We start from the raw sequence: 25,715 nt of genomic DNA, 5'->3' as shown, positions 1-25,715 counted from the left end.
GCACAATTATCTTAAATACATGAAACTCGAGTTTCTCACAGAACACAAGGACTGGAATTTACTAAGTGGAAAGTAAGCAAGATTATTTTTATCTTGCAGCACAACATCAACAGATCGAGACTAATTTCATGAGCTTTATTCAACTCTGTGAACAGAATAAAGTTCTAGAGTTGATCCTGGATATTCTGTACATGTAAACCTTCCTGCCCACGTTTCACTTCTGTGATGGTACAAAAAAGTTCTCAGGCAGAGGAAGATTTCTGATGGATGGGATGGGTTTGGCTTTTTGTTTAACAGAGAAAGAAGGCACAACAAACAGAAAGCAAAACTGATTTTCTATTGCTTTCAAACCCACTTGATTGAGAACTCTGCAGCACACTGTGTAGTGTATTAAAGCTTGCGCCATATAAAAGAAAACAGAAATTCAGTGCTCTGCGACTTGAATAATTCTCTACAGACCAGAATCAACTCTCTTGAAGGGATATGGAGAGAGATGTGTATAATTTACTTTAATTTGCTTCTAGTATTCAGCTGCAGATAGGAGCGAGCTTTGTGGCACACTATTTTCTTCTCTGACATTTCTCTGACAGTTTTTCCCTTTTTTTTTGTTCTGGTAATCATCAAGGCTGACACTGAAAATTCAGTGTTGGGGGTTTATTCAGTAATAACCTGCTGCATTAGCAGTATTTGCCAACAGGCACTTAGTGCAGGGAAGCAGCAGTGCACGCCAGTTGCATTGGCATGGTTATAGCAAACAGCAATTAGCTCTGGGATACTGAGCATCTTGACAAGAAATGCTTCTCTATAAAGCTTTTCATTGCTGTTGGCTTTTTCTTTTAAATTGTAACAAAATTCCTATTAAAAAAAAAAGTAGAGAAGAAGGGGAAAAGGTAAGAAGGAAAAAGAAAGGGAAAAGGAAAAGAAAAGCACCTAGTAACTACAGCCTATGTATTTTTATTGTGAAGAAAACTTTGGTAGCAACACAGCAACTGTCTTTTGTCTGCAAGCAGTATTCTTAATAATATATTGCGAAAGGCCAGTGCCTCAGAAAAATAAAGCCAGTGGAAATTAAATTACATTCTCTTAATTTGAGTCTGCTCGCCATCTCCTTATTAAACTGACATCTTTTATTAAAGCATGGCTGTAAAAATACATTCCATTTTCAAAGTCATCTATGGTTGCTATTTTGAGCAATGAAGAATTTTGTCAAGCTTGAAGTGCCCTGCCCAAGTCACCCACCCTTTTTGCCCAGGCTCTGGCACAGCATTATGACCTTCCCACCACATCTACTGTTATCTCACAGGCAACGAGGTAAAGCTTTTAGAACCCCTGAAGTATCACAACGCTCCTCAGATAGACACAGATATATATATTTTTAATGTCCTGTAAACACTGCCAGGTGCCTACAAGTAACGATGAGAGCCATCTCCAGAGGGAAAGGAGAGCTACCCCACACTATCTGCCTGGACTTTGGGCTGTGCACCAGAGCTGAGTACTCCCTCTTACTGCCTTATGATTTTTCATCTGTTTTTATTATTATTGTTGCAGCTTTTAACTTCTTTCTTCTTCTTTTCTCCTTTGCCTGCTTATTGTTCTCCCAGATCTGTCCTTCAGGAAGGAAAAAATGTTTCAAAACGTACTGAAGGGCAACAGGCCAAATCCAGTTCAGATGCACACTACAATTTCAGTCAAATACAATCCTAGGACAGAATGCTGTTGCTAAGCAAATGAACCCTTTAATTTGAAGCAGAGAAAGACTCTGGCCTTGACCCTAAGTACTCCACTGTGCAAATAAGCTCAGTAACATGACAAAAGCCAGTGTTCTAGTAACTAAGTTGAAGCAAGAATGTGAGCGACAGCCTAGCTGTTGTTTTGAGCAATTCTTCCTTGTGTTTTTAAATAAACTTTACATTTTGAAATCTCTTTGTTCATACGGATTAGCACAGCCTTTCAATTCATTTTTAACTGCTGAAGCAGTGTAACGAAACAACAGAAACTGGTTTACTCTCTTCATTACTGCTATCCTGCAGCAGTTCAGAAAAGTGACTCAGTTAACTAATGTCACTCATTTCACGTTCTGTTCATCACTTGCACGTGGCAAGAAGAGCACCTCACCTAACCAACTTCCAGCATGCTGTGCAGGTCAAAGTGAGGGTGGTTTATTGTCACCAAAACTCATAGAGAATTTGGGGATCCTTCCTTCTCTGAGATAGCCAAGAGTGCTTCACTTTAATAGCAACACAGACTTCAGCAACTGAGCCTACCTATGGGCCATTCAAAACCACAGCCATGTCCGTGCATCTGTCTTTTAGAAACATAAAGGTTGGACAAAGAACCACTAGGATCGCCAAGTCCAATGTCAACCCATCTGAGTCTTGTGTTTTCTGAGTGAGAACACAGCTACCTAAGGTCGGCCCAAAAAGAGATGGAGATCACCATGGCAGCAACACAAGGACAAGCAGACACCAGGAATGCTGCAAATGCCCTTTATCTCCAATTTTCTCAGAGCTTTTCGAAGACAATCTCACGTCGCTTTGATTTCTGATAAAGTATTTTCAGTATTGCTCTGCCCATCGCTCATTTTGCAACGCTTAAATAAACCAGAGCAGAATTCTTAACATCTGAGAACCTGGTTAAGAATATGTGACTTTCACATGGCTTTTAAGTCCAACAATGCCATAAAACTCGCTTTTTTCTGCTTTCTTTTAAACACACACCCCCAGTCCCTGGTCAGCTTAGCACAGTATAAGACAGTAAAATCTGGCAGAGTAATCTACAAAATTCTGGTTCTGAAAATAAGTATTTCTCCTCTCTGTTGTAAACCACAGTGCTAGCTCATCCCAAGGACCCGTTTCCTCTAATATCTACAATTTGTAGAACATTAGAATGCACGCTACAACAATTTATAAATTTATATGAAAAATGCAATTCTAACTTTCACTTTAATTATATACTTTAAATCTCAGAGAGAGCCCTTTGCACTTATGCATGATAAACACGATTTAATGCATTAAATGAAAGTCTTCCAAAGAAGGAGCAGAAAAAGCAAAACTGCTTTTATAGGAAATTCAGAGAACTGAGCCGAGATGAAGTAGCTGCAATTCCCCAGAAAGGATGGAGAATTAAGAGAACGGTGTCTGTGTCTCAATAGCAGCTACAGTGGGATGCTTTGCAAATTGTTTTAAACACATCTGGTAACATCATACAGAAATGATGTACAACACTTCCGAGAATAACTGAACAGCTAGAAACATTGCAAAGTGGAGGTAAAATACAGTGCTACCTTCACCATGCATTCATCACTGCTCACTTCTGTGCTGGGACACAAAGCATTACGGACACTCAGGGCACCAGATTGCAAGACCCAGCTCCAAATAAACCCTCACGGAGCCTCGCTGTCCTCCCACAGAAACAAATGATCAAAGAAAGAACTGAGGAACTCCTCCGCACCCTTTAGAAACTCCTCTCCCTTCATGCTCTCAGGGTGTTTTGCTCCAAATACAGTGCACAGAGTGCACGGCGCTATTTGCATAACTCTAAAAATGAAATGATGAAGATATGGAAGAATGTAAAACAAACTGAATGTGACCTCATACTGAAGTGTGAAAGCTGAGGAGCACCTCTTTGCCTTCCCTGGGCCGTTCTGCTCCCCAGAAAGCCCTCCCTCCCTTCAGGCTGAAAAGCAGCTTATTATGATAAACGGCAGAGCACGCTAAGTCACACTCTGGATCTCCCAGTGCCTCCCTCCTGTAATAACCGCTCAGAAATGCGATGCCTCTTAAACCAGTGCCCGCACTGCGTGGCTGGGGATGCTGACAAATGCAGGCACGCTTGCTTCCCCACTTTTAGCCTTGAACACACAAACTGTTCAGGACAGTGTCTCAGCAGTCACTTTATAACACCATGCAGAAGGTGAAAAGAAGCAGCGCTATGCTGATCATTGCTTACCAACACAGGACTCCCCGGAAAGAGAATAGCTTCCATTGTCATGGAAACCGCTTCTGCACTCACAGTGGTACCACCCTGGGAGGTTAACACAGCGTGAATGGTTGTGACACTCAATGATCCCCTCTGCACACTCATCAATATCTGCCTCAGAGAAAAACACAAGCCATCCAGGAAATTAATTTCCTTCGACACCAATGCTTTAGGTTGTTTTTTGTTTCTGTTTTCCATTTTGAGTTTTGCTTTCATTTTTTAAAGTCTTCCTTGAATGGATCACGGTTTATCATGCTTCCAAACAACAGACACTTCAACATGACCGATGTGGCAGTAAAACAGAACAGCGGTACATTCTGGGATTTGATAAATGTAAGACATTCATTCACAGCGTGGTTCACTTAAAATGCAAAGCAAACAGAGAAATTTTGCTCTTTCTGTCGTTGATGTGGGCTTGGCTTGTTGGCTTTAAATCACAAGTTAGATTGCAAATGTAAGGCGTCATAGAGCGGGTTCTGGAATGAAAAGGCCACTCAGCAGCACTCCTGCTGGACCTACAGACTGCATGTCCCAGAGCACCTTGGAAAGCAACGACGTTCTCTTTGGGACTGGCGTTCCCAATACTTTGCAGCTCCCTGGCACTCGATGTGCCAAGACATCCAGACTCCTCTTTGCAAACTAGAGTTAATCATTTGTGTTTATACGAACAAAACAAATACCTAGAGCTTGTATAACAGGCACAAAGAAAAGGCAGTCTGTGCTGCATCTGCAATATGACATCCAGCTGGAAGAGAATGAAGCCAGTGACACCACAACAGTAAGTGTAGAGTGGGGAAATGCAGAGCAAGCTGAAAACCCTGCTGAGTTTCAATAGATGTGTTTTTAAACATTCCATAACATGGTTAATAAAGACCTCCTAATTGCTAGTAACCTTGGATAATCATGCCTGGCACCTGGCTGCTTCCCCCCTTTGAGCATATTTCCTGCACATTTTGTAGGGTAGTGATTAAAATTAACAAATTAATTATATGTTAACCTTCTGGTAATTTAAGAAGCTATTATATTTGATACCTCTTTTTAGCTCAGCCTTTTTATTATTATTATTTTACTTAATGTAAAATAATACAGCTGGTACTTTATCAATTAAAAAGAATCTCCAGTCATCCCTAAATAGTAGATACACTTTCAGCCAAAGAGATTTTTCCTTGTCAACTGGCACACAGAAAATACAAATAAAGTGACCTAAACTGAGCAGACAAATTTTGTGAAATTACATTCTCAATCTCAATTTAGTTCTGAAAGCATTAAAAAACAAATACTGTCTGATCCTGATGCAAGACTGAGTTAAGGTTACTGAGTAACCACAGGGTGTAGTTTTTATCTCAATATAAAAAAGTACATACATCGACATGGTTTCATTGATTGCAGGCAGTCATGCTGACACACAAAACATTTGATTTGAATGAAATATCTTTCAATACAATTCCTTCTTGGCTTTTATTTTTCATGTTTTACAATCTCTCAGTGCTACAACCTTTTCTTCATTCTCTATTTTGCAGAAGCTAATTTTGGTGTTAAAACACTGCACAAATCTAGCTGTCCATCAGTGGCGAGTGCTGCTTGCAAACTCAGACACTTCCAATTCATTACAGCAAATTGTATTTGTAACCATGATCTTTTCACATGTCATGGCTGACAGAACAAGCTTAATCCTATTTGGAAAGTGAACGATTTTGCTATTGCAGGTCAATTGTAAATGAATCCTTCTTGCTTCCTTTTCTTCCTCAGTGTCAAATCCGACCATGTTCTCACTCAAATTCTGCTGCCACGAGGCAGTCCTGCAGTGGGCCCCTTCCACTCAATTTTACATTTTTAACACACTAAATCTATAGCTTTCCAAACGTTCATTTCTGAAACTGAAATCAGTTGGTAAATTGCTTTGCATAGAGTCTGCCAGGATACCAAAGCTGATCAGCAGCATGCTTAATGGGAAAAGAACAGCATCCACATTTAAGTATCTGTAGATCATGTCCATAAATTAAAAATGACATACCCGAGAATCTCAAGGCTGCATGCCTTTCATATGACAGTACTCTAGCCATCAACAGCTTTTGGTCACTGATTTTTAGGGAGACACAAAGCAATTTCTTAAGTCTGCAGAGATGGAAAAAGGTGACAGGCTTCCAGTCCTACTAATTCTCCGTGTAATCCTATGTACCTTAAATGAGTGGAGATACACCAGCAGTGCCTTACCCGTGCCAGGGACAGAATCAAATGGCGTGCCATATACCATAGCACTAGATCACCTAATAGCTCATTGCAGTCCAGAAGTGCTATGGTTTTGGCAGCAGATCTTTTAAATCAAGTTTTCTTACAACATCCATGTAAAAGAGATCTTATACTGATCATTCCATTGCCTGCTTGCACCCCATCTCTGTTATTTAACTGTCAGTACTACAGAACTGTTAAGGGATCTGGCAACACTCCACTAGAATGGCTTTGCAAAAGCTCCAAATGGCACATTTTTGTATTGTATAATAAAGGCACCAGTTGGTTTTAAATAAGCTCTCACAGGATGTTAATCCAGCCTGTTAAGGACAGCTCTGTAATTTGTACTTCTACCATCCCAACTTCTTGCATTAGTCATAGAGGTATTTATGTGTACAAAATAAACAAGATAATTTACCTCCAAATAAAACACAGTCGTATCAGACCTATGAAAATTTTAAATAAAAATGATTCTTTTTAATCTAATATTTCATCAGATTTAAGTCACTCTGTGATAATACTGAAAGGAAAACTACTCAGTGTGACGCAACAGCTCAGAATCTGCAGTTTCCATGAGACAGAAGAGATTTGTAATAAGAGCATCTGTTCATCACACTCTACAGTACTCCTTTTCATGCAAAAAAAAATACACGGTCCTTATCTTTGGTTCACTGTTGATCAGGAGATCGAAGCCAGAAGGACGTGTATGAACAAGAAGTGTTACACAAGTCTCAGGCTTCCTGAACTGAAATCCACATCCTGACAGTTAATTGTTATTGACAGGGTACTGCAGCTTCATGTTCCACTTTACAGTGTGCTCCTTCAACAAGACAACACCAGAGAAATGCACCCAGCCAACAAGTTCTCAAGCGCAATGCACTGTTCCAAGAGATGGCATCAGCAAGAAAGAGATGTCACTGCTGCAAAGAGTCATTGCAACGCTTCAAATCAGCCCTGAGAGCAGAGTCAACTACTGCACACTAGTACAGATGGGAGTCTCTCTAAAATATTTCCCACGTGCCTAAATTGATGCAAGCAAATCCTAATCGTGCTGTTCTACAGGAAACTATTTAAAGGCTGAGCTTTATTATTAACTCTTCTATTGGCCATATGATTAACTCCACGTGGGTTTTGAGAGTTCTCTGCAGTCACCAAGCAGGCACTGCATTTATTTTAAAACACAGAAAACACACTGACAATGGCCATCCTAGGAGGCTGCTACTCTTTCCCAGTGAGCAGTAAAAGCTGCTGCAGCACTCCAACCCCATCACAGGTTTACAATCCAGCATGCCTGGAATACCAATGACTCAGCAACGGTGTAGCAATTGAGTTGTTAAACAAATGGCAACTTAAAATAACATAGATAACTGTATAATTTGGTTGCATTTATTAACGACTCGTGGCTGCTGCTCAGCCTCATGGGGCCAGTTCATTATTAAGGCCACAGAGATGCTCACAATCAGTACAGACAGAAGGACAACTGAGCCCTACTTATTGATACTTTCAATATGCAATATCTTGCCTCATCGTTGTGGTGATAGAGACTCCACTTCTATCCGACCGAAGCCAGGAATGGGCTGCTCAGGAAATCCATCCTTGACATTTAGCTTATTTTTAATTACTTTCATTTTAAAATACAGAGACTGGGGGAGGAACAGCACCAAATAACATATTCATCTCTCCCCAGCAGTCTTGGCTGTTTTCACAGACTGATTTTAATTGCATTATATTTATATTGGCCTTTGCAGTTCCTTCTCAGGCAGGAACAGCGTTGCTTGAGCAAATGACACAGGCTCAGGTCTGTTTTTCTATTTTGAGCACACAGCTCTGAACTATAACACTTTGGATTTGTTGAGATAGTAAACACAACTCATATTTGGGAATAATCACTCTCCCAGAACAATTTAATGGCACAAAATAGCTTTCAGAGATTAAAGGTGCGCCTACCACTCATTATAATTAAAGAACAGCTGTAATATGCTCTATTGTGTAATGCCAGATTGGTGTTATCAAGACTTTCAATCATCTGAAACACAAGTGCAAATTTAGCACGATGAGTTTAACAAGAAAAAATGAAATGAAATTGCTATCAGAATAATAACACAGACCAGTGTACCAGCAATTTTTAAGATTAATTCTTTTAATATATAACATCTAATTTACTGATGCTCATTTTTAATACCCGCTCCAAGCTGATGTTTGTAGTGCATGTCTCTCTTGCACACTCTTATTTGTCTATTTGTATGCTAAATAGGCAGCACACCTGGAGTCTACAACTTAACGGACCTGAATGGCACAAATAAATGTCACTTCACAGCACTAGAGCTGAAGCGGGAGATTTTGATTCCCATATTTAGGGACTGCTAAGTGACATGGGAAACATAAACTGCAGTCAGGCAGGGTGAACAACTGTTCCATATTTACGGATGACTGAGATACACTGAACTGACCACAGCCCAGAGCCACTATGTGAGATGCTTCTCAGTTTGTAATTGCAGTCCAGGCTCCTGGCTTTGAGGTTAACATTCTCTACACTCGGAAAGAATCTCTCACATAAGTAGGTGGAGGTAAGGCCAACCTTCACTCCCCTCATGGGATTAATGTTTGAAGAACTGTTCAATGTCACTATCCTGACTGCTAATTCAAGTAAGCATAGTGAAACTGTATCTGCAGTTACTCTATGCAAAGCAGTTTTATGGAAATGAGATATGCACACTAGAATACAATGAGAGAACAGTATCAACAGGAGGGATATTTCATGTCAGTAGCCCATAATCAATGAAGCTCTCAGCATGCACAGAAATGCTTCTACAAAGTTAGGATTATGGAGACTTCAAAATAGATATATTCAAATCTGTCCTTAATAGCAGAGTACATTTATGCACAAAGCCTCTTACAGTTCGCTCAAGGAACAAAAAAAAATCAGATTAATTTAAGTCAGATTAGTTTAATTTTCAGTGACTGGTAAGACCATACTAAAAACATATTGCAGATTGTGGAATTGCCTTTCAGTAAATCTGGATGGCAAAATACACTGTATCTGATAAAAAGATTAATTTACGTACCAGAATTTGAATTCTTTTGGCAATTGATTTTAGCATACTGCAACCAAAGAGTTAGAGATTCCTTGCCAGCATCACAGAATTTTAGAAGAATCACCTTATGGGGATATCTGCTAAAACAAAATAGCTGACGATCTGAATAGGAATGCTCACTCCAAATAAAATTACTACAATAATTTAGATGCAGGCTGCAGGCCTGTTCATCAGAGTTATGAAAGATGAACCTTTTAATAAGACAGGACACTGACAAACAGCATTCTCAACCCATCATCTACGGGCCCAGTAGCCTGCAATACTAGGAAGTTCTTCTGATTACTCTGAGCTCTTCCTTAACCAAAGGGTACAGTAACTCTTAAAAACAATCTCACTGCTAACAGGATGTGGCAGCTGATGAGAAAATGATAAAAAGCACTTTTTCTTCACCGTGGCTGTGGTGGGGGAGTGTCAGCCATTCCCCTTAAAATTCTTCTCCAAGTACTGTGCCAGTGGGCACAAGGAGCAATGCTGAAGCACAGGTTTAGATTATAATAGTGAGTATGCCCTATAGCACCCCTGAGACTTTAGTAAGAATGGGAAATATTCTCAATTAGTTTTCTTCAATCATGGAATGATTAACAGCTTCAGAAAAGCATTTTCATCCATACGGCAATAAACTCTCCCAAGGAAGCAAATCCCCAAACAAGCAGTGTAAAAAGAGCTCTTGAGATCATAAAAGGAATAATGCAAAACTCTCTGCATCCTTAATTAGGGGAGAAAACGGTTCAGGAGAGGTTGATCAATACAGAGCATATGGTAAAAATGCAAACTCTTGGAGAGTACCAACAGTTTCATAAAGAGGGTGAAATTTGTGGTGGGTATTCCAAACAACACACTGAGTTCCAAACTACTGTCACACAATGAAAGATGCCTGTCCACTCTGGAATATATACATATTTATTTATCTATTATTATACATATTTATTTATCTATAATGTAAATATACATTATATTTATCTATTTATTTATATATTTATCTGGAATATATACATATTTACACAAGAAAGATCATTAGAGACATCAAACAAAAGATTAGAAGAATTGCTTAAGAGAAAGCAAAATTGTTTCACCGTGCAGCCTACCTCCTCTTGCTCATAATGCAAGTAAAGGTCATTCTCTACTTTAGTCTGCTCAGACTTCCTCCAGTCATGCCACCATCCATGCATCCATCCACCTCCAGTGCAGTTAAATTTACCCAGTTTCCTAGCTCCATCATGCCACGTGCATCATAAAAAAAGAAGCAGTTTGTGTTGTGATTTCCCATGCACAGTTCATTAAGTATACTGAGACACATGAAAGAAACGTTTCCTGGACAATTTGGACAGCACTGTATTTCATGGCACTAAATAATCACTGTAAAAATGTTGCAAGAAATCTAGTGGAATTTTCTAAACAAACAGAACAGCCCACACATCCCACTCAAACATGCAGAAAGAGGGCCAGGAATAGCCTCACCTGACTGAACTGGCCACGTCAGGCTCAGTCTTAAACACAACTGAATAAAGAATGAAGTATAAAAGCAAGTATGAAGGCTCAGTGCTACAATGAGTAAAATCTTCCAGGTGAAAAACCCAGCAAATCTTTGGGATTAAGAACTTGAGTTAGTACCACTTCCCTCTTTGTAAATACTGCAATGAGTATTTCCAAACAAGAAAGAAGGGACTGTTTCCTTCACACAAACTGCACATTGAAGACACACGCTCTCTTTCATTTTTTAATTACAGACTGAATTTATAACTTCACTAAGCCATTACTCACAGACTTTGATCAGGCCCAGTTTTCCCGGACTGGGTGCTGCTTCAGACATCAATAATTCCAATTAAACCAACTCTGAGATATGACTACATCATTTCTCTAAACAATTAAAAATGTGCAATAAAGAAATAAGGAGAAAATCCTGAAAGAAAAGCCAGGGGACTCATCAAATGTTAATAATAAGCATAAATACATTGCACTTCTATACCATCTTTCATCCTGTGATCTCAAAACATTTCCTAAGCCTTATGTAACACTACAATACTTTGAGGGAAAAATATAAAATTATAACACAATTTTGTTTGTGATTATCTTAAAGGGTTTTGATTTTCTTCAGTATGAAAATAGTTTCCAGTGCTTACTGTGTGAGTTTAAAAAACACAGTTATCAAAATTAGTGCTGTGTCTTCAATTTCATTGAGTTGAATAGGTTTTATTATACATGAGTTGAATGTAATTGCTTTTCAGCAGCGCTCCCAAAGTTAGGAATTTCTCACATTAATTGATAGCATTAATTGAACACCACAACATCTTCACAGCATCACAGAATGGCTTGGGTTGGAAGGGACACCAGGGATCATCACATTCCAACCACCAGATCAAGTACTTGACCAGGTTGCCCAGGGCCACATCCAACCTGGCCTGAAACACCTCCAGGGATACAGCATCCACAGCTTCTGTGGGCAACCTGATCCTTCACTTCACCTCTCTGTCAGTGAAAAGCTTCCCCCTGACATCTGATCCACTCCCTTAAAATGCCCCTGCACAACCATCCCCCGATTTCTGGCACGCTACTACTATTTCAAATGTACAAGAAAAATCACATTGAACTTGGTGGAATCTCAAATGGCCACGTGGTCTTAATATCTGTGCCTGGTCAATGAACCAAGGGAGCTGAGTAAATGGAGGACTGGAAGCAGTGTTCATTTTCACACAAAGACCACGTGTTTCTTCTATGAAAACCATGGTCACTGAACATCTTGTGCATCAGAGCCAGATCAAAGTCTGTTTGAGTCAAGTTGTTCAACTCAACTACTTGTCGTACAATGACGCGTGATGTGAACAACTGTAGCCATGAACGCCAGAGAAGAGGAGATAGGGGATTATGGTAAAAATATATGCTGCTTTTATCACAGTAGGAAATAAATGACAAGTCGATAAATGGTGATGGGCAGTGGAAATTACTCTTAGGGCTACGTGAAAGCTCCTGATGTCTCACTCTTGAAGGTGTATGCTGCTTAAAAACCCACAGAGAAAGTGAGTGCTCCCTGCTTGGCGGTGACTTAGGCCAAGGGTCATTCCAAAGCAGGTGAACACTAAATCCCAGTAAAGCATGTTGCACACACTTGTCAAGAAAACTGGGACTGCCAAAAAAGGATATACGGCTTTCCAAAACAAGCTTGTCACACCTACAGTGCTTGTGAAATTCAGTGGGGAGAAAAAGGCAAACTGTGAGATTCCTATTACCTCCAGTTCAGAAATCCTACAGGCTATCTTCTCATTTATTAAATATATAAATACGTGTTTCCATTAAGAATATATTACCCCCAAATTAGCCAGCCTTTTGAACAGGAGCCTTGTTTTCTTCAACATAAATTCAAAGAATCTTTCGTTCTTTTTTTCTTTTAAAGCAGAGGCCATTTATTATTCTCCTTAGGGATATTTTCTTGGTAAAACTACCACCCTTTTCATTAAGTGAAAATGCAGTCTCCGGATTCACAGATTTTCAGTCATCAAAATAACTGTAGTTCAAACATTATAGCCTGCATACAGCTCTTTCAGAAATGCATCCAAATGTACATCTAAATTATAATCCTATCCAATATGTTCACTTCAGCTGCTGATAAAAGGTTACTGCTGCTAAGATGTTATCTTCATTTGGTTCAAAACTGTAATTTTTACATCCACATTTTATCAAGAAGCAGAATCATCCTGTCAGGGTGGTAAGCACAGAGTACCAAGACAGGTGAATCAGGGAAGCTGATGGCAAGCAAGAAGGAATTGGAATAAGAAGAGAATATTTACTGTCCTCTACCACTTCTGCCAGCTCTTCCTCTCAGAAGCATAGCTGGGAAAGAACCAGCATTACTGAACCAACACGTTTTAAGTACAGCTCTTTGTTTCATAAGAGACTGTGTGTATTTCATTAGTGTGGCTCAGCTTTTAACTTACAAAATGAGAAATATGAGGGCTAAGGGCCACCAGCTGCTAGCTCACAAAGACCAGCAGCCTCACCTGTACCAAGCTGAAAGCGTTTGTTGGGCAGAACAACCACAGGGGAGGAAGGCAGTGCTAGTGACAGATGTATTCAGAGTGAGGGCAGGATGGCACCGCAGTCTTGTGTGTTACACAAGGATTGCAGAAGGAGCTTGCAGGTGCCTAATTAACCAAATCCACAGTTCTTTTTCTGTCCCTTTGATTTTGACATTACAATGGAGCACTTGCATGCATAGCCTACTGCTCCCTACTTTTTAATTATATTTTCCTCCCAAAGAAGAATGAACATTTAACTGAGAGTTACCTATTTTACTGCAGTGCCTTTGGCTTAGCATTCAGGCACCAAAATGCATGCACGGATCTTCTTGCTTTTGAAAAACAAGAGCAAAAACAACAACAAAACCCTAGCACAAAATGGCATCATCTTATTGTCCTCTGTGAACCACAGAACATCTGCTCAATGGTTTTGAAATGATTCCTTAGGATCTGAGTTTCCAACAGGGAACAATCACCTGTTGCTCATCCTATATAACTGTTTTGTTGTTCTGTATAGATTTCTTCCCCCTTTTCTCTTACAAAACGAAAGGCTCAGGTGACATAACAAACAAGAGCTACTCATCCCACTGCAAGGAAGAATTCCAGACATACTAACACAATCAGCTTCCTTTTTGTTGGACAAGCTTTGCAGCATTGTTCTAGGCTGGGTGCTTTTCTGTTGCTCTGCTCCAGAAGAGTATTCCTAGCCTTTCAAAGCTAAACAACCCATACATGCTCTGCTGGCAAATGCACGAGCAAGCTCCGTGCCTGTTTGTACATGCCAGTCGTCATCCAGACCTCATTTGAATTCTGTTAAAAACACATCTGCAACAAAGACTTTTTTTGGCTTAAGCACTCACAGAACAGTCCTCTTTTAAAATAAATTTATCCATTTCCAAGGTAGGGCTGGAATCGTCTGAACTGCTTTAATAGCTTTCATATTTTATAACCTTTCTCATCAAAGTTTAAATTTTTACCTTCATTAATATTGCTGTAAGTCAGAAATGACTGTTTTAAGTTGGTAGAACTATACCAAAAGACATAAAAGAAAAAAGGAGATAAGAACAGAACATCCTGGGAAGAACCAAATATGCACTCATTTGTTTTTCTGGCTGTGACTCTTCATTCAAAAAGCAAAAAACAAAGAAGAAAAGGAAAACATTTTGCTTACTCTATTGCAAGCCATTAAAAACAGTACACATCATGAAAAGAAATCCCTTTCTTTACCAGTCACTTCCAGCCCTGGAGCGACCTACAGCAGCTAATCAAGGCACACAGGTATGCAGGCAAGGACAAAGAGAATGTAGTCAGAAATTAGATCTAATTTGTCAAATACAATTTTCCAAAGATTAACTTTTTCAAGAACCCTTCCCAGTCTGTGCCAAAGCATTGGACTGCACTGTGGTCAATAAAGTTCAGCTTCACACCTCAAATCTGCTGTGCTTTCCCCTCAGCATAACAGCTGTAAAGGTACTACATCCTCTGAAGCAGTTCCCAAAGCTGAATGTACAGCACAACGCTCGAGTTTCAGGGACTGTTCTTTCAGGGAGGAGATTCTACTCTACACCATCAATGGAGCAAAACATTTCGATTCATAAAAGTAAAAGAAATAAGAAAAATGAAAAATAAATAGTAACCAAAAAAGCAAGCATTGAAAACTTCATTTTGAACAGAGCTTCCACCTTTTTGACTTCATCAAGGTGCACCCCATTTGTTGCAAAGGAGTTTGGCACGGATCAAAGCATCTCTTGGCTGTGTCGTACTGAGATGGTTGTGTCAAACTGTTTCACTGCAACACTGACAAGAGATGCTTTGATGTGTGTATTCGTGCATGTGCATGTAACCACTTTAGTCACTGCTCAGGAGCTACCCATAATGTGTTATAAATAGACTACCCAAACTGTAATTTCATGTTATGATATGTCACTGGAAGCAGCTTGTATCATTATATTAGTGTTGCTGACATGTTATAAGCAGGATGGAGATGAATACCAAAGCAACCTTCTGAAATGGAGACATTTCCTGTGGAACAGATATTTGGTGCTTCCACCAGAGAATATTGTGCAAGGGAGCGGTGACAGGTCTAAGGATTATCACTCAGGTGCTTCCTTTGGTGAAATGAGAGCTATGGAACATGAACGTCCTGAGTTTGAACATCTGTGAAAACAAGAAGCATACAAAGAATTTGCCTAAAGCATGTCCCCAGGTGTGCACACAGGAACAAATCCATGATAGGATCTTCTGTCCTCAGCAAATTATCTCCATAGGTTAACATCAAATCATATCTGATCCCCTTCCAAAATACATACTGAACAAAAGCTCACTAAAAAACGCAGATCCCCATCTGCATCACTGCAGAGCAAGATCCTGCCTCTGGGCACAGCCTCTACTCCAGCACCCACAGGGGGAGAGAGCACCTCCCTCCCACAGTGCTGCACTTCCTCCCAGCCCTCCCAGCATCACGCAGGGACAGCATGGCTCCCACTGCAGCAGGATGCAGCAAGGGGAATGGAAACGTTCACCTGAACAGCCACCCTTGCATCTCCAAAGAGAACAATTAGCAAACACCTCCAGACAAGGATCTTTGCAATCTTTCTTTCTTTTTTTTTTTTTTTTAAAGTGTAAAATAGCCAATTTCATGCGCTATATAAATACAACTTAAAATTTTTAAAAAAATTAAAATATTCAATGTTTTAAATTGAAAACTAAATAATAATTAAATAATAAAAATATTAAGATTTCAATATTTAAAATTGAAAAAGAATAACCCCATAATAATTCTATTTTTCTCTGCTGCTCTGTAGTTAAAATACAAAGACTATAACTGAGAGAGAACACAGCACATTGCTATTTTAGCTCCAGAGAGGGCCCAAATCTGCAACTGCTGAGAAGCACAGACCGTGCTGCCAGTTGCTCCTTTTATGTTGGAACGGTCTTTATCATTTCCAGGAAACCTGGAAACATTTTCATGTGCAATTAACCAGTTGGATTGCTCAGATTCACATCAATTACCCTTATTATTTGGCTATGCTACTTTTCTTGGCAAGAGAACACAATGTATTTTCCCTTGATTTTAAGAATTCCCTTTCAACTCAACAGATCCACACATTTCTGCCTCTTGAAAGGCATAATATTACTTTTTTTCCTCTATTTTTCTCTTTTTTTCCTCTCTTTTTTTTCTCTCTTACTGTTTAGCTTCCGCCTGAAGTTTGTGGCCTTAACGATTTATAAACTATCAATGGCTGTATGGATAATTAGGGACTATTTGCTGATATGCACTAGCAAGACAACTCCAAAACAGTGTCCATTTCAACAGCTTATGGAAAACACACCAATACTGTATAAGAAAATATCTGATCTGTGTTCTCTAGCACTGATCATCAAATGCAAAAGAATTAAATCTACAGCCCATGGATTTATTTCTGACTGTAGATTCTAAATTACACCCCCACACAGAGCAACACTTCTTAAATGTGACAGTTTGGATTATCACCGAGTGTTTAATATAGAACCTTAAACTATATTACGCAGCCTGAACAAAATCTGCTGTACTACAAAGAATGCACAATTTCATAGATGAAAGAATAATTTCCATTTCTGTTATACAGTACTAAATTAAATTTCTCCTCTAGAAATAAAACACTTTCTATTTGCATTATAATTTAACTACCTGACACTTTCCGTGAATAATGAAAGTACGTTAGGGTGTCCCATTTTGGACCTTTACTCTTTTGAAAAGCAGACTTGGAAACAAAGTGACCAGAGAAAGAAAACAGAACGAACAAAAGTGAGCACGAGTGGTGAAGATATAGAAAGTAATAGTGGTATTAATAGTAGTGGTCTAGCTGACCACCTGACAGCCTATTTTATAACGATACACTCCCATGTATTATTAGTACTTCTAATAAGGAAGAAATTTTTACTCTGAAATGAGCCTATTTCAAAACCATCTTCAAAATTCACCCCATGCCTCACTCCTCCAGTTCCAATAGCAGCAAGTTAATCCTTCCACAAAGGAAGGAGGATACTCTGAAGTAACAAGAAATATCTGATGTATCACTTCCCTGATACAGTGGGATTTTGCTAGCTCTTTAAGAGAACAGAAAGAGCACAGGGGAAATCGTTTCAGTTCTTGTGACCTCGTACCAGCAGTGCCACTGTTCTGCTGGGTCACAGGCCACAAACTCAACCATGGGGCATGTCCTTGCCATGCTCTGTGTTAGTATGCTGCCTCAATCAAACTTCACTGGGGAGATAATTGCAATGATTTGGCATGTATACAGTGCAGGGCTGGTTCATAGGTTCATAGGTTCATAAGGTTGGAAAGGACCTACAAGATCATCTAGTCCAACCATCCTCCTATCACTATCCCTACCCAACTACTAAATCAAATCCCTTAGCACCTCATCTAAACGCTTCTTGAACAGCGCTAGGGATGGTGCCTCAACCACCTCCCTACAACTTTGGAAAACATTGCCAATGCCAGGGAATACTGAGATTTCATTCAGAAAGAAAAGTCATTAGGACTTGACTAATAGAAATGTAATGAAAAGTAATGATATAAGGTGCTTTTCAGTTCCTCTTGAGAGCCTCATAATGAGTATATCTGTAAAAAGATAGGAAATGATCATTGATAAATGCCTGGGTTGGATAAAGACCTATTAATCACAGGATCACAAAGTAGGACTACTTTTACTGAAAAAGGCAAAGGCTATTCTAGAATTTATCAGAAGATTTTGTAACAGACACAGAAAAGTCTTAATGTCGCAAAATGACAAATGACACATCTCAATACAATTTTTGTCACCTCTGCTTAAAAAAAAAACAACAAATAAACTTCAATGCAAATGTCAACAAAGAGTGTATGTACAGGTTGTACGGGTGAATTAATAATTTATTTTATGAAATGTAACATAGTGTTCCTTGATTATTTGGCTTGGTACATTCAACGCCAACAGGAAATATGATTCTTTTGTGTAAGCTCATTAGGGTACACATAATGAAAACAATTCCATTTGCAATGAAAGAGTGTTAAAACATCAGTGTAAGCACTACTCACTAGTAACAAATCAAGGCTGCAAATCATGGAACCTAGCAATGTCTACATGAGCATTCTGGGCTAAGCAGCACGCTGAGGTTTTCTGTTCTTTTATCAATACATTTCATTTTTTTAGGTTGTGAGGATGATTATGTGACAAAGTCACTTGTGGTACGTGGGAACTAAATTAGATCACCTGGAAGCCCTCTAATGCTGTGTACTATGCTAAGTGTTTTGCTTCTTTGTAAATAATAATTGTTAATATATGATAAAATTCTGAAGAAGCCAGGACTTTTTGTTCTTGATACAATACCAGGTACCACAGGTAGAACCCTGCAGCTATCATCACTTCAGTGTTCTGCTGAATGCACTTCCTGGGGAAGGAAGAATAAGGGGCAACACAGCTCCTCGAGTTCAGATACTGCCACCAAAGCAAAGAATGAGCTGCATGTCCCAGCTACTGTATATAACATTCTTTCTAGCCTATTAGATATCTTTATAGGAGATGCTTCTAAATATTCTGCTCTGAAGAGCTCTTAAGCACAGTTTTGTAAAAGCCCTCCTATTTCTCCTTCTCCTGCCAACTACTTTCCTTTTGTGACTAGCCCATCAAATCAAACTGGACAGGATTCTTTTCTGTTTCACATCTTTACCTTGGTTTTCCTATAGCATTCGATTACAGAGTTAACTGGGCTCTTGATGAAGAATGTTCCCATTTAAGAGCTTTACCTTGAGGAATTGGAGTGTGCCATATTCCTAGAAGTAGAACCTAACAACCTCTAGAGCAGAGGATGACATTTCTGTTCAGCCAGGTTCACAGCTGAAGCATTACACACTGTGTCAAAGAAAAGCCAACTGACAGATGAAAAAAAAGAGAGAGATTTCCAGAAAGTTTTGCACCCTATTATTCATTACTACCAACTAGCTCAACAAAAGTTACAATTGTATGAAATTGGTGCAAGTCAGAATATTGTGCTTTTCCTCAAAGGCAGCAATATATCTGATCATAGTTTAGGGTAGATACTGTATTCCTTATTTGGTAAATATTCATTTTAAGAGTGTTAGACACCAAGTGCCACAACCACACACACACAAAATGGAATATAGAAATCAAATTACAGGATATTGAACGATGTCACCATGGCATTTTCACTGAAGAACTTGACAGCTCTCTTATTGCCTAGAACAGTGTCTGTTAACTCCTACATAACATCTCATTCTTAATTCAACACAAGCATATTCAGTTTACATTTTCTGACTTTCCCAAAATACTTCATCCCAGAGCTTGCCAGCTACAGCATATAGCTACAGGTGATACTGTGGCTGAAAAAAAAATACATATATAAGCTCCTTCACATCATCAGCAATGGAAGAGAAGAATCAGAATCAAAAAGAATAAAGCTTAACCACAAACCCAGCAGACATTGAGGCACAGGGTGGAAAAATACAGGGAACAAACCCACTCCTATGCCTCCAAATATGTTTTTCAATTGCTAGAAAGCACTTTGGTCTTTGGAGTGGAGTGATTACTGTCAGGGAGCTGTGTGAAGCCTGAGCTTATGCCCTTTCTCATCTCATTTCTCAAAGCATTTACACTGTAAGGTGCCTCTCTGAGCAGTGTTAGGCTGTCTAAAGAGTTCAGCCACTTCTCTAAGGAGGCTGACAAAATGCTTCTCTCTGCTTCTATACTACTATTTACCTCCTCTGAGCTGTGGCAAGAGACATTCAGAAGCCCTCTGGCTCTCTCCCATCGTCAAGGGGCCAGGGATGCCCCACTTGGCTGGGAAATCCTCGCAGCAATGGGCAGCAATGGAGGGATTGCCCCCACATCCCTGGAGTAGCGCAGAGAACAGCGGACCCACAGATGGTCTCTCCCCACAGCAAAGAGGTCAACCCAGCTGAGGGATGTCCTCCCAGTGGGGCAGGACTTACAGAGGCACCAGTAAATTCAGTGTAAACCTAGCTGAAGTGTAAGCCACCATTTGGGGCACTCCTATGAAAGAACAAACACTACATGATTGCAACTACCAAAACTTGTGGTTAAAACTTAGCTGGGAGCCAAATCAGATGTAGGACACCTTGTTGAGGTATCCATTTTTAAGAACAGTAACGATACCACTGCATTCCTCTGTACTGTGAATAAATAGCAATTCTGATCTTGCTCATCTTGACACCTAAAATGCGCTAACACATTGCTCAAGGGAGACAGTTCTGAAATACACACAAAATCAGAACTGACACAATGCTTGTAATTAAAGCAAGAATAATCATCCACTAGCACTCTGTTTCCGTGCCTCAGACCAGGTCAGCCTGCTCTCAGGGAAAACATCTGTGAAACCTCTAAGCCTTACAACCTGTCCAGAAAGCAGCTTTTACTAACAGCAGCAAAATCTACCTGCCAAGTCTCCACTGCTGTTAAGGACACCATGTTCTCTCCCCCAGCTACACTCCTACTGCAGCTGGTAAGTTTCTAAGGGAGTATTTGTGGCAGTGTTCAGAGTAACTTTGGTTTGAACCAGAGCTACTATTGATTAACGCACTCCATGCGTGACCTTCTGGGTTATCTCCTGAGCAGCAAACTGAGCTACCAGTCAGCGTTCCATCGCACCGCTGGGATGCATGGGAGAAAAGCAGGACAATTAAACCACCCTATGTGTTCTGCTAAGAAAGCTATGCTAAAAGAACTCCAGCCACACCTGCTACAAACAAGGGCAACAGTAATAACTGAATAACCACATTTTAGTGTCTAAATAATCAAATTCAGAGCACCAGAAGAAATTATCTCACATTGTGTATGACTGTTGATGAGCACAGCCAAGATGCTCTCTCTGCATCCCTGTTGGGAGAGATAAATAAGCAGTGCCTTACAGGACACATACATACACGTGTATTTGTACAAAGAGAGATTCAAGCTGCAGCCTGCCATAAAACTGAGATTCTTCTCCTTCCTGAAAAGATATAATTGGCAGTGATAAAGTAATTTGGCTTGGCAAAATGCATTTTCCTTTGGAAGAAAGTAGTTTATCTGGGGTGCTAATCAAAAGGAGAACGTTCTCTGAAATTCGGGACTTACAGATCTCCTTGATACGGCTATCCTTTTTCATCATTTCTACTACGTGTTCTCATAGCAGTTGAGGAGAGATCAGCAGACATCCTGGAGCGGACAAGGAAACTGACAATAATCTTATTTTCAGCTGAGGATCAAAACAGGCTTTGAGAAAACCAACTCTGGGTTTTCTTTTCTTACAGAAGAAATGCATTTGTTGCCCAGCATGCTAGAGCAGCGGGAGATCTATGAACAACAGAAACAGTGTATACCTCAAACCAAAAAGAGATATCGTTTATTTCAGTCACAGAGCGGAAGAAGCTGCGTTCACAAAGCAGCTTCTGCCCATCCTACAGAGACTGCTCAATGCATTTTAAGGACAGAGGCACAAAAATCCATCTTATCTAATTAGTATTTGTTGGGGCGAATGCAGTATTCCCTGAGGATAAAATGGATTCAAAACAATTTAAGTCTCTAATTCAGCTGCTCCTTGAAATACTGAAGGTCTCCCTCCCTTTTTTCTACTCTCTCCTGTTTTGATTCTGTAAGATAACATAAACACCACAGAAATACCCAGTTTAGCTGCAGAGATTAATAATGATGGTAAAGGGCAGAGGAAATGGATAAGGGAGTAAATAAATAGTTTGAATGGTTTGGATCACCAAGAGCTGAGCGCACAAAAGAAAGGGAAAAGATCAGTAAATAGCACAACTTTCTTAATCCAGAACCAAGCAGGCTCTCTTGCACTGAAAGCTATTAGTCACAGAGCAACTAAAACTATGACTGGCTTTTACCAGTTATGTACCAACACATTCTTTCTAAACCCAGAGAAAGCATTTCCTTCCTACTCTGAATAAGTCAATCTCTGCATGAAGAAGGCTGAGCAAGCTCATCAGGACTGTGAGGAGCCACGTCTGCCTTTAGTGGAAAGAATCATTTCAACCAACAATAGCCGAGAAATACACAATTTTCAGACACAAGAACACGCTCTCACACATAAGCAGACTGCCAAAGATTTACCAAATGCTCTATTTCCAGATATGACCTGCAAAATACAACAACGTTTGCAGCGGGAAGAAATGGATAGGAGTTGAGAGACCTTGGCTGACAATGCAGGTTGAAGTCTTTTCCATCATGCAACGTTTTTCATATCGTACTTGTAGGAAAGGAGGAGGAGGATAAGACAGAACAGTTACAGTTTATAGCTCCTATAAAAGGTTTTTGTGTAATCCGTGGTTTAGTATTATTTTCTTTGAATCCCACTTCCCACAAAAAAATCAATGCAGCAGCCAAATGTGTGAAGCTGAGCGAGTTTAATTGGAAACCACGAGAGGAGACATCGCATGTGGGGTATGACAGTTCCTCACTTTACATCACTTTTATAGCAGACACAGATGATGATTTTGGAGGAGTAGCTGCTACAGTCCTCACGGAGGCAATCAATCTTTTTTCAAAGAGCTGAAACTGTGAGAAGTTTCAAATAGTTCTCGCTCAGACTTCCAGCGGTCAAACCGCTGCTCTCCCACCTCCCATACTTCCTTCCTCAGGACATTCAGCTGCAATTTCAAACCTGACAGTAAAATCTGTTTTTCACGTGGTCAAATGAGGCCCATCAGTCTCCCAGAAAGAAGCATATGTTGTTGGTGAGAAATGTTCCACACGCTCGATCTCAAGAGCACAGCCCAGCACTCTGTGCTGAGCTGTTCCACGTGGAGAGCATCTCTGTTTTCATCTGCACTGTATCGCCCTCTCACACAAACCCACACCTGTTAATAAGAGGCCTTGGCAAACGTAACACGGAGTCCATTTGAGTGTTACTGCCCTTAGTGCACTATTACTTGCCTACCTGATCTGTCAGACTAACTGGACTGCAAATGATGGCAGTTCCCTACCACTCTGGTGAAAACAAGAGGTCACAAGACAACCAAAGGGGTTTCTTTTGGAGATATGTTAAAAATCATTATGTCCCTAAGCAAGGGCTCACTCCAGCCTCCATCAGCCAGCCATATAAAACTCCTCTCCTTTTGGACATTTATTCCAGCCTCGCTCCAGACAGGTCACACTGCATGGCTGAGCCACAGTCAATCTTATCCCCAGCGAACAAAAACAGCCAGCACAGAAAGTGGCATGAGGGAGTGCCCCTGCAGGCTGCAATAACAAGAGTCACGTGTACCATGTTTACCTGCCATTTGAGTGCACGTATTCAGTCCCAGCCATTGCTCCCAGCACTCTGCTGTCAGAAACTTCACACCTACTCAAAACGGTCAAACAGAAGTCTGCAGAGTACTGAAGAAACAAGAAAATAGAGCTAGGCAACCACCTGCATGTTTTTTCTTTGTTTGTTTGTTTTTTTAATCCCAAATATTTTCACTGTATTATTCATTGATACCTCTTGTTATATGCTGAAACCAAATTTGCAGTACACTGTGTAGAAATTCTCATGTCTAAACACTCAGAGTCAATGAACACAGAAATCAAAAGCTTGATCTATGAAACAGCACCAGGACAGGATGGTCTGTGCAGCATTCTCTATTCACATGACCACGTAATTTGTCTAACTAAGGAGGCAGATGTAAAAAGCCTCTGTTAAAGAGCATCATAACACTTTTTGCCACTCAGTTCACAACCTTCAAGCACTGCAGTTCTACAGAAGAGGAATTCAGACTCCTTCCTAAAGTAAGCCTATCCAGTATTAGTATTGAGCACCTCTTACAGCCCCTGTATTTCATATCACCATCATCCACATCTGGATAATAAAGAATGGAGAGTAAGTTAAATAGATCACTAGCCACTGCTTTGCACAACATAAGCATGCTGCTTTCCTGCAGAGCTGCTTTTATAGCTATGGAGGTGCTGACAGAGAAAACTTTTGGAGAATGTCTCAAGTCTTGGAAAAATCACGGCACCAGCATTGCAACTAATGGTGCTGCGCACAGTAGGATCAGATGAAAAAGACCTGAAGTTCTTTTTTCCTCACTTCTTGACTGTTCAGCTCTTATGTCCTTTGTCAGCCGTTCCCTCCCCGCTAAGCCACTCTAAATTGATACACACGCACAAAACTAGCAAAGATGAAACCCAGAATTAGAATGCAAATGTCTGACTTTTATTCCACCTCGCTGTTATATAAGGACGAATGTTCACTTGGTTCATTCTGCAGTTTTAGGATGTGATGTTTCAGAACACACACACATTGCGCAAATAAAACCGAGACGAGAAATGGACACACACTATTCTGTGAGAACTGATCTCCAGAGCAAGCACACACAGCAACGATAAATTATATGTTAGAACCAGTGACACAGAGCTTAGAAACAGCAAGCCTTGCTTTCTGAAAACAAGGGATGACCCACACCCCACACTGCACATGTTAACCTGCTGATCTTGAAAGCATATTTTAGCAGTAGTTATATTTACACTGAATTTAGATTGGATTATCTCACTTTCAAATTACTTGTGGAAGTAAAAGAATGCTCACAACAACACTGGGTGTTTCTGAGAAGAAAGAATAAGAAAAATAAATGAGAATTTGTGAGTCCTGTGATTATCTGACAACATTTACATGTAATTTTTGCACTCCTTGTGTCACTTCAATCAAATACAAACTGTATTACATATGCATATCCACAAACTATATAGGTGTAACAATGTGTTGCTTGTGATGTTCCTCCCGGAAGCAGGAGGAAACACAGACAGCTGAATCAGCCCTTTATAGCTGTGTAATCCATCCATCTTTCCAGTATAAAGTTATCCTCAAACAAGACTTGACCTTGGTTATTAAAAACCCAAAGACAATCTTCTGTGTGGCTCTGTTAAGATGGAATGCCCTCAGTGACCTAGTCTATAACCTTGCCAAATGCTGTGGGACCTTTACTTGTGAAAGGGAACCCAGACTTCTCGAAACTTTATACCAGCTCTTTCTTCACCCTCTGCCTCACCTGCCTGGTGCCTTAGAACAACAGTTCTAGACAATTTCATAAAACAGCTGATTGCTAACACAGATGATATCCTATGACACCTACCCCCTTCATATGACAAATTCATTAAGTTGTTCCCAAAGCAGAAATAAACTCTATGTCCTCAAAGTGCTGTGGTCCCTCATTTGACTGCTATTTTATATAACAAAAACTGAGCTGTGCTTTACATGAACAACATGATGACTGGGTTGCATTACAATGACTGACCTGCTCAAATTTAGATTGCATTGTTAATCTGCTGAAATACCTAACCTGTCATTACAATTTTGTTTATAGTCATTAAATGAGATTAAACAGAGAATATATTGTCGTATCTGATGCAACCAACTCTGTGAAACGTGTTCT

The 25,715-nt window shown here is 39.9% G+C and overlaps 1 protein-coding gene across 1 annotated transcript in view; it reads right to left on the bottom strand.

The window, feature by feature from the left end:
• The window catches only part of NELL1 (neural EGFL like 1), a 249,335-nt gene that overhangs the window by 14,603 nt on the left and 209,017 nt on the right, over positions 1 to 25,715 (bottom strand). The window contains exon 17 of the mRNA XM_065755619.1: positions 3,949 to 4,089. Within this exon, the coding sequence (XP_065611691.1) occupies positions 3,949 to 4,089 (141 nt within the window). The remainder of the gene's footprint in view (positions 1 to 3,948; positions 4,090 to 25,715) is intronic.

This window comes from Cyrtonyx montezumae, unplaced genomic scaffold, assembly GCF_038088225.1.
Source record: "Cyrtonyx montezumae isolate F1298 unplaced genomic scaffold, pur_monq_1.0 scaffold_10, whole genome shotgun sequence".
NCBI lineage: Eukaryota > Metazoa > Chordata > Aves > Galliformes > Odontophoridae > Cyrtonyx > Cyrtonyx montezumae.
Note: the sequence above shows the minus strand (reverse complement) of the source record. Positions and strands in the feature narration are given on the sequence as shown.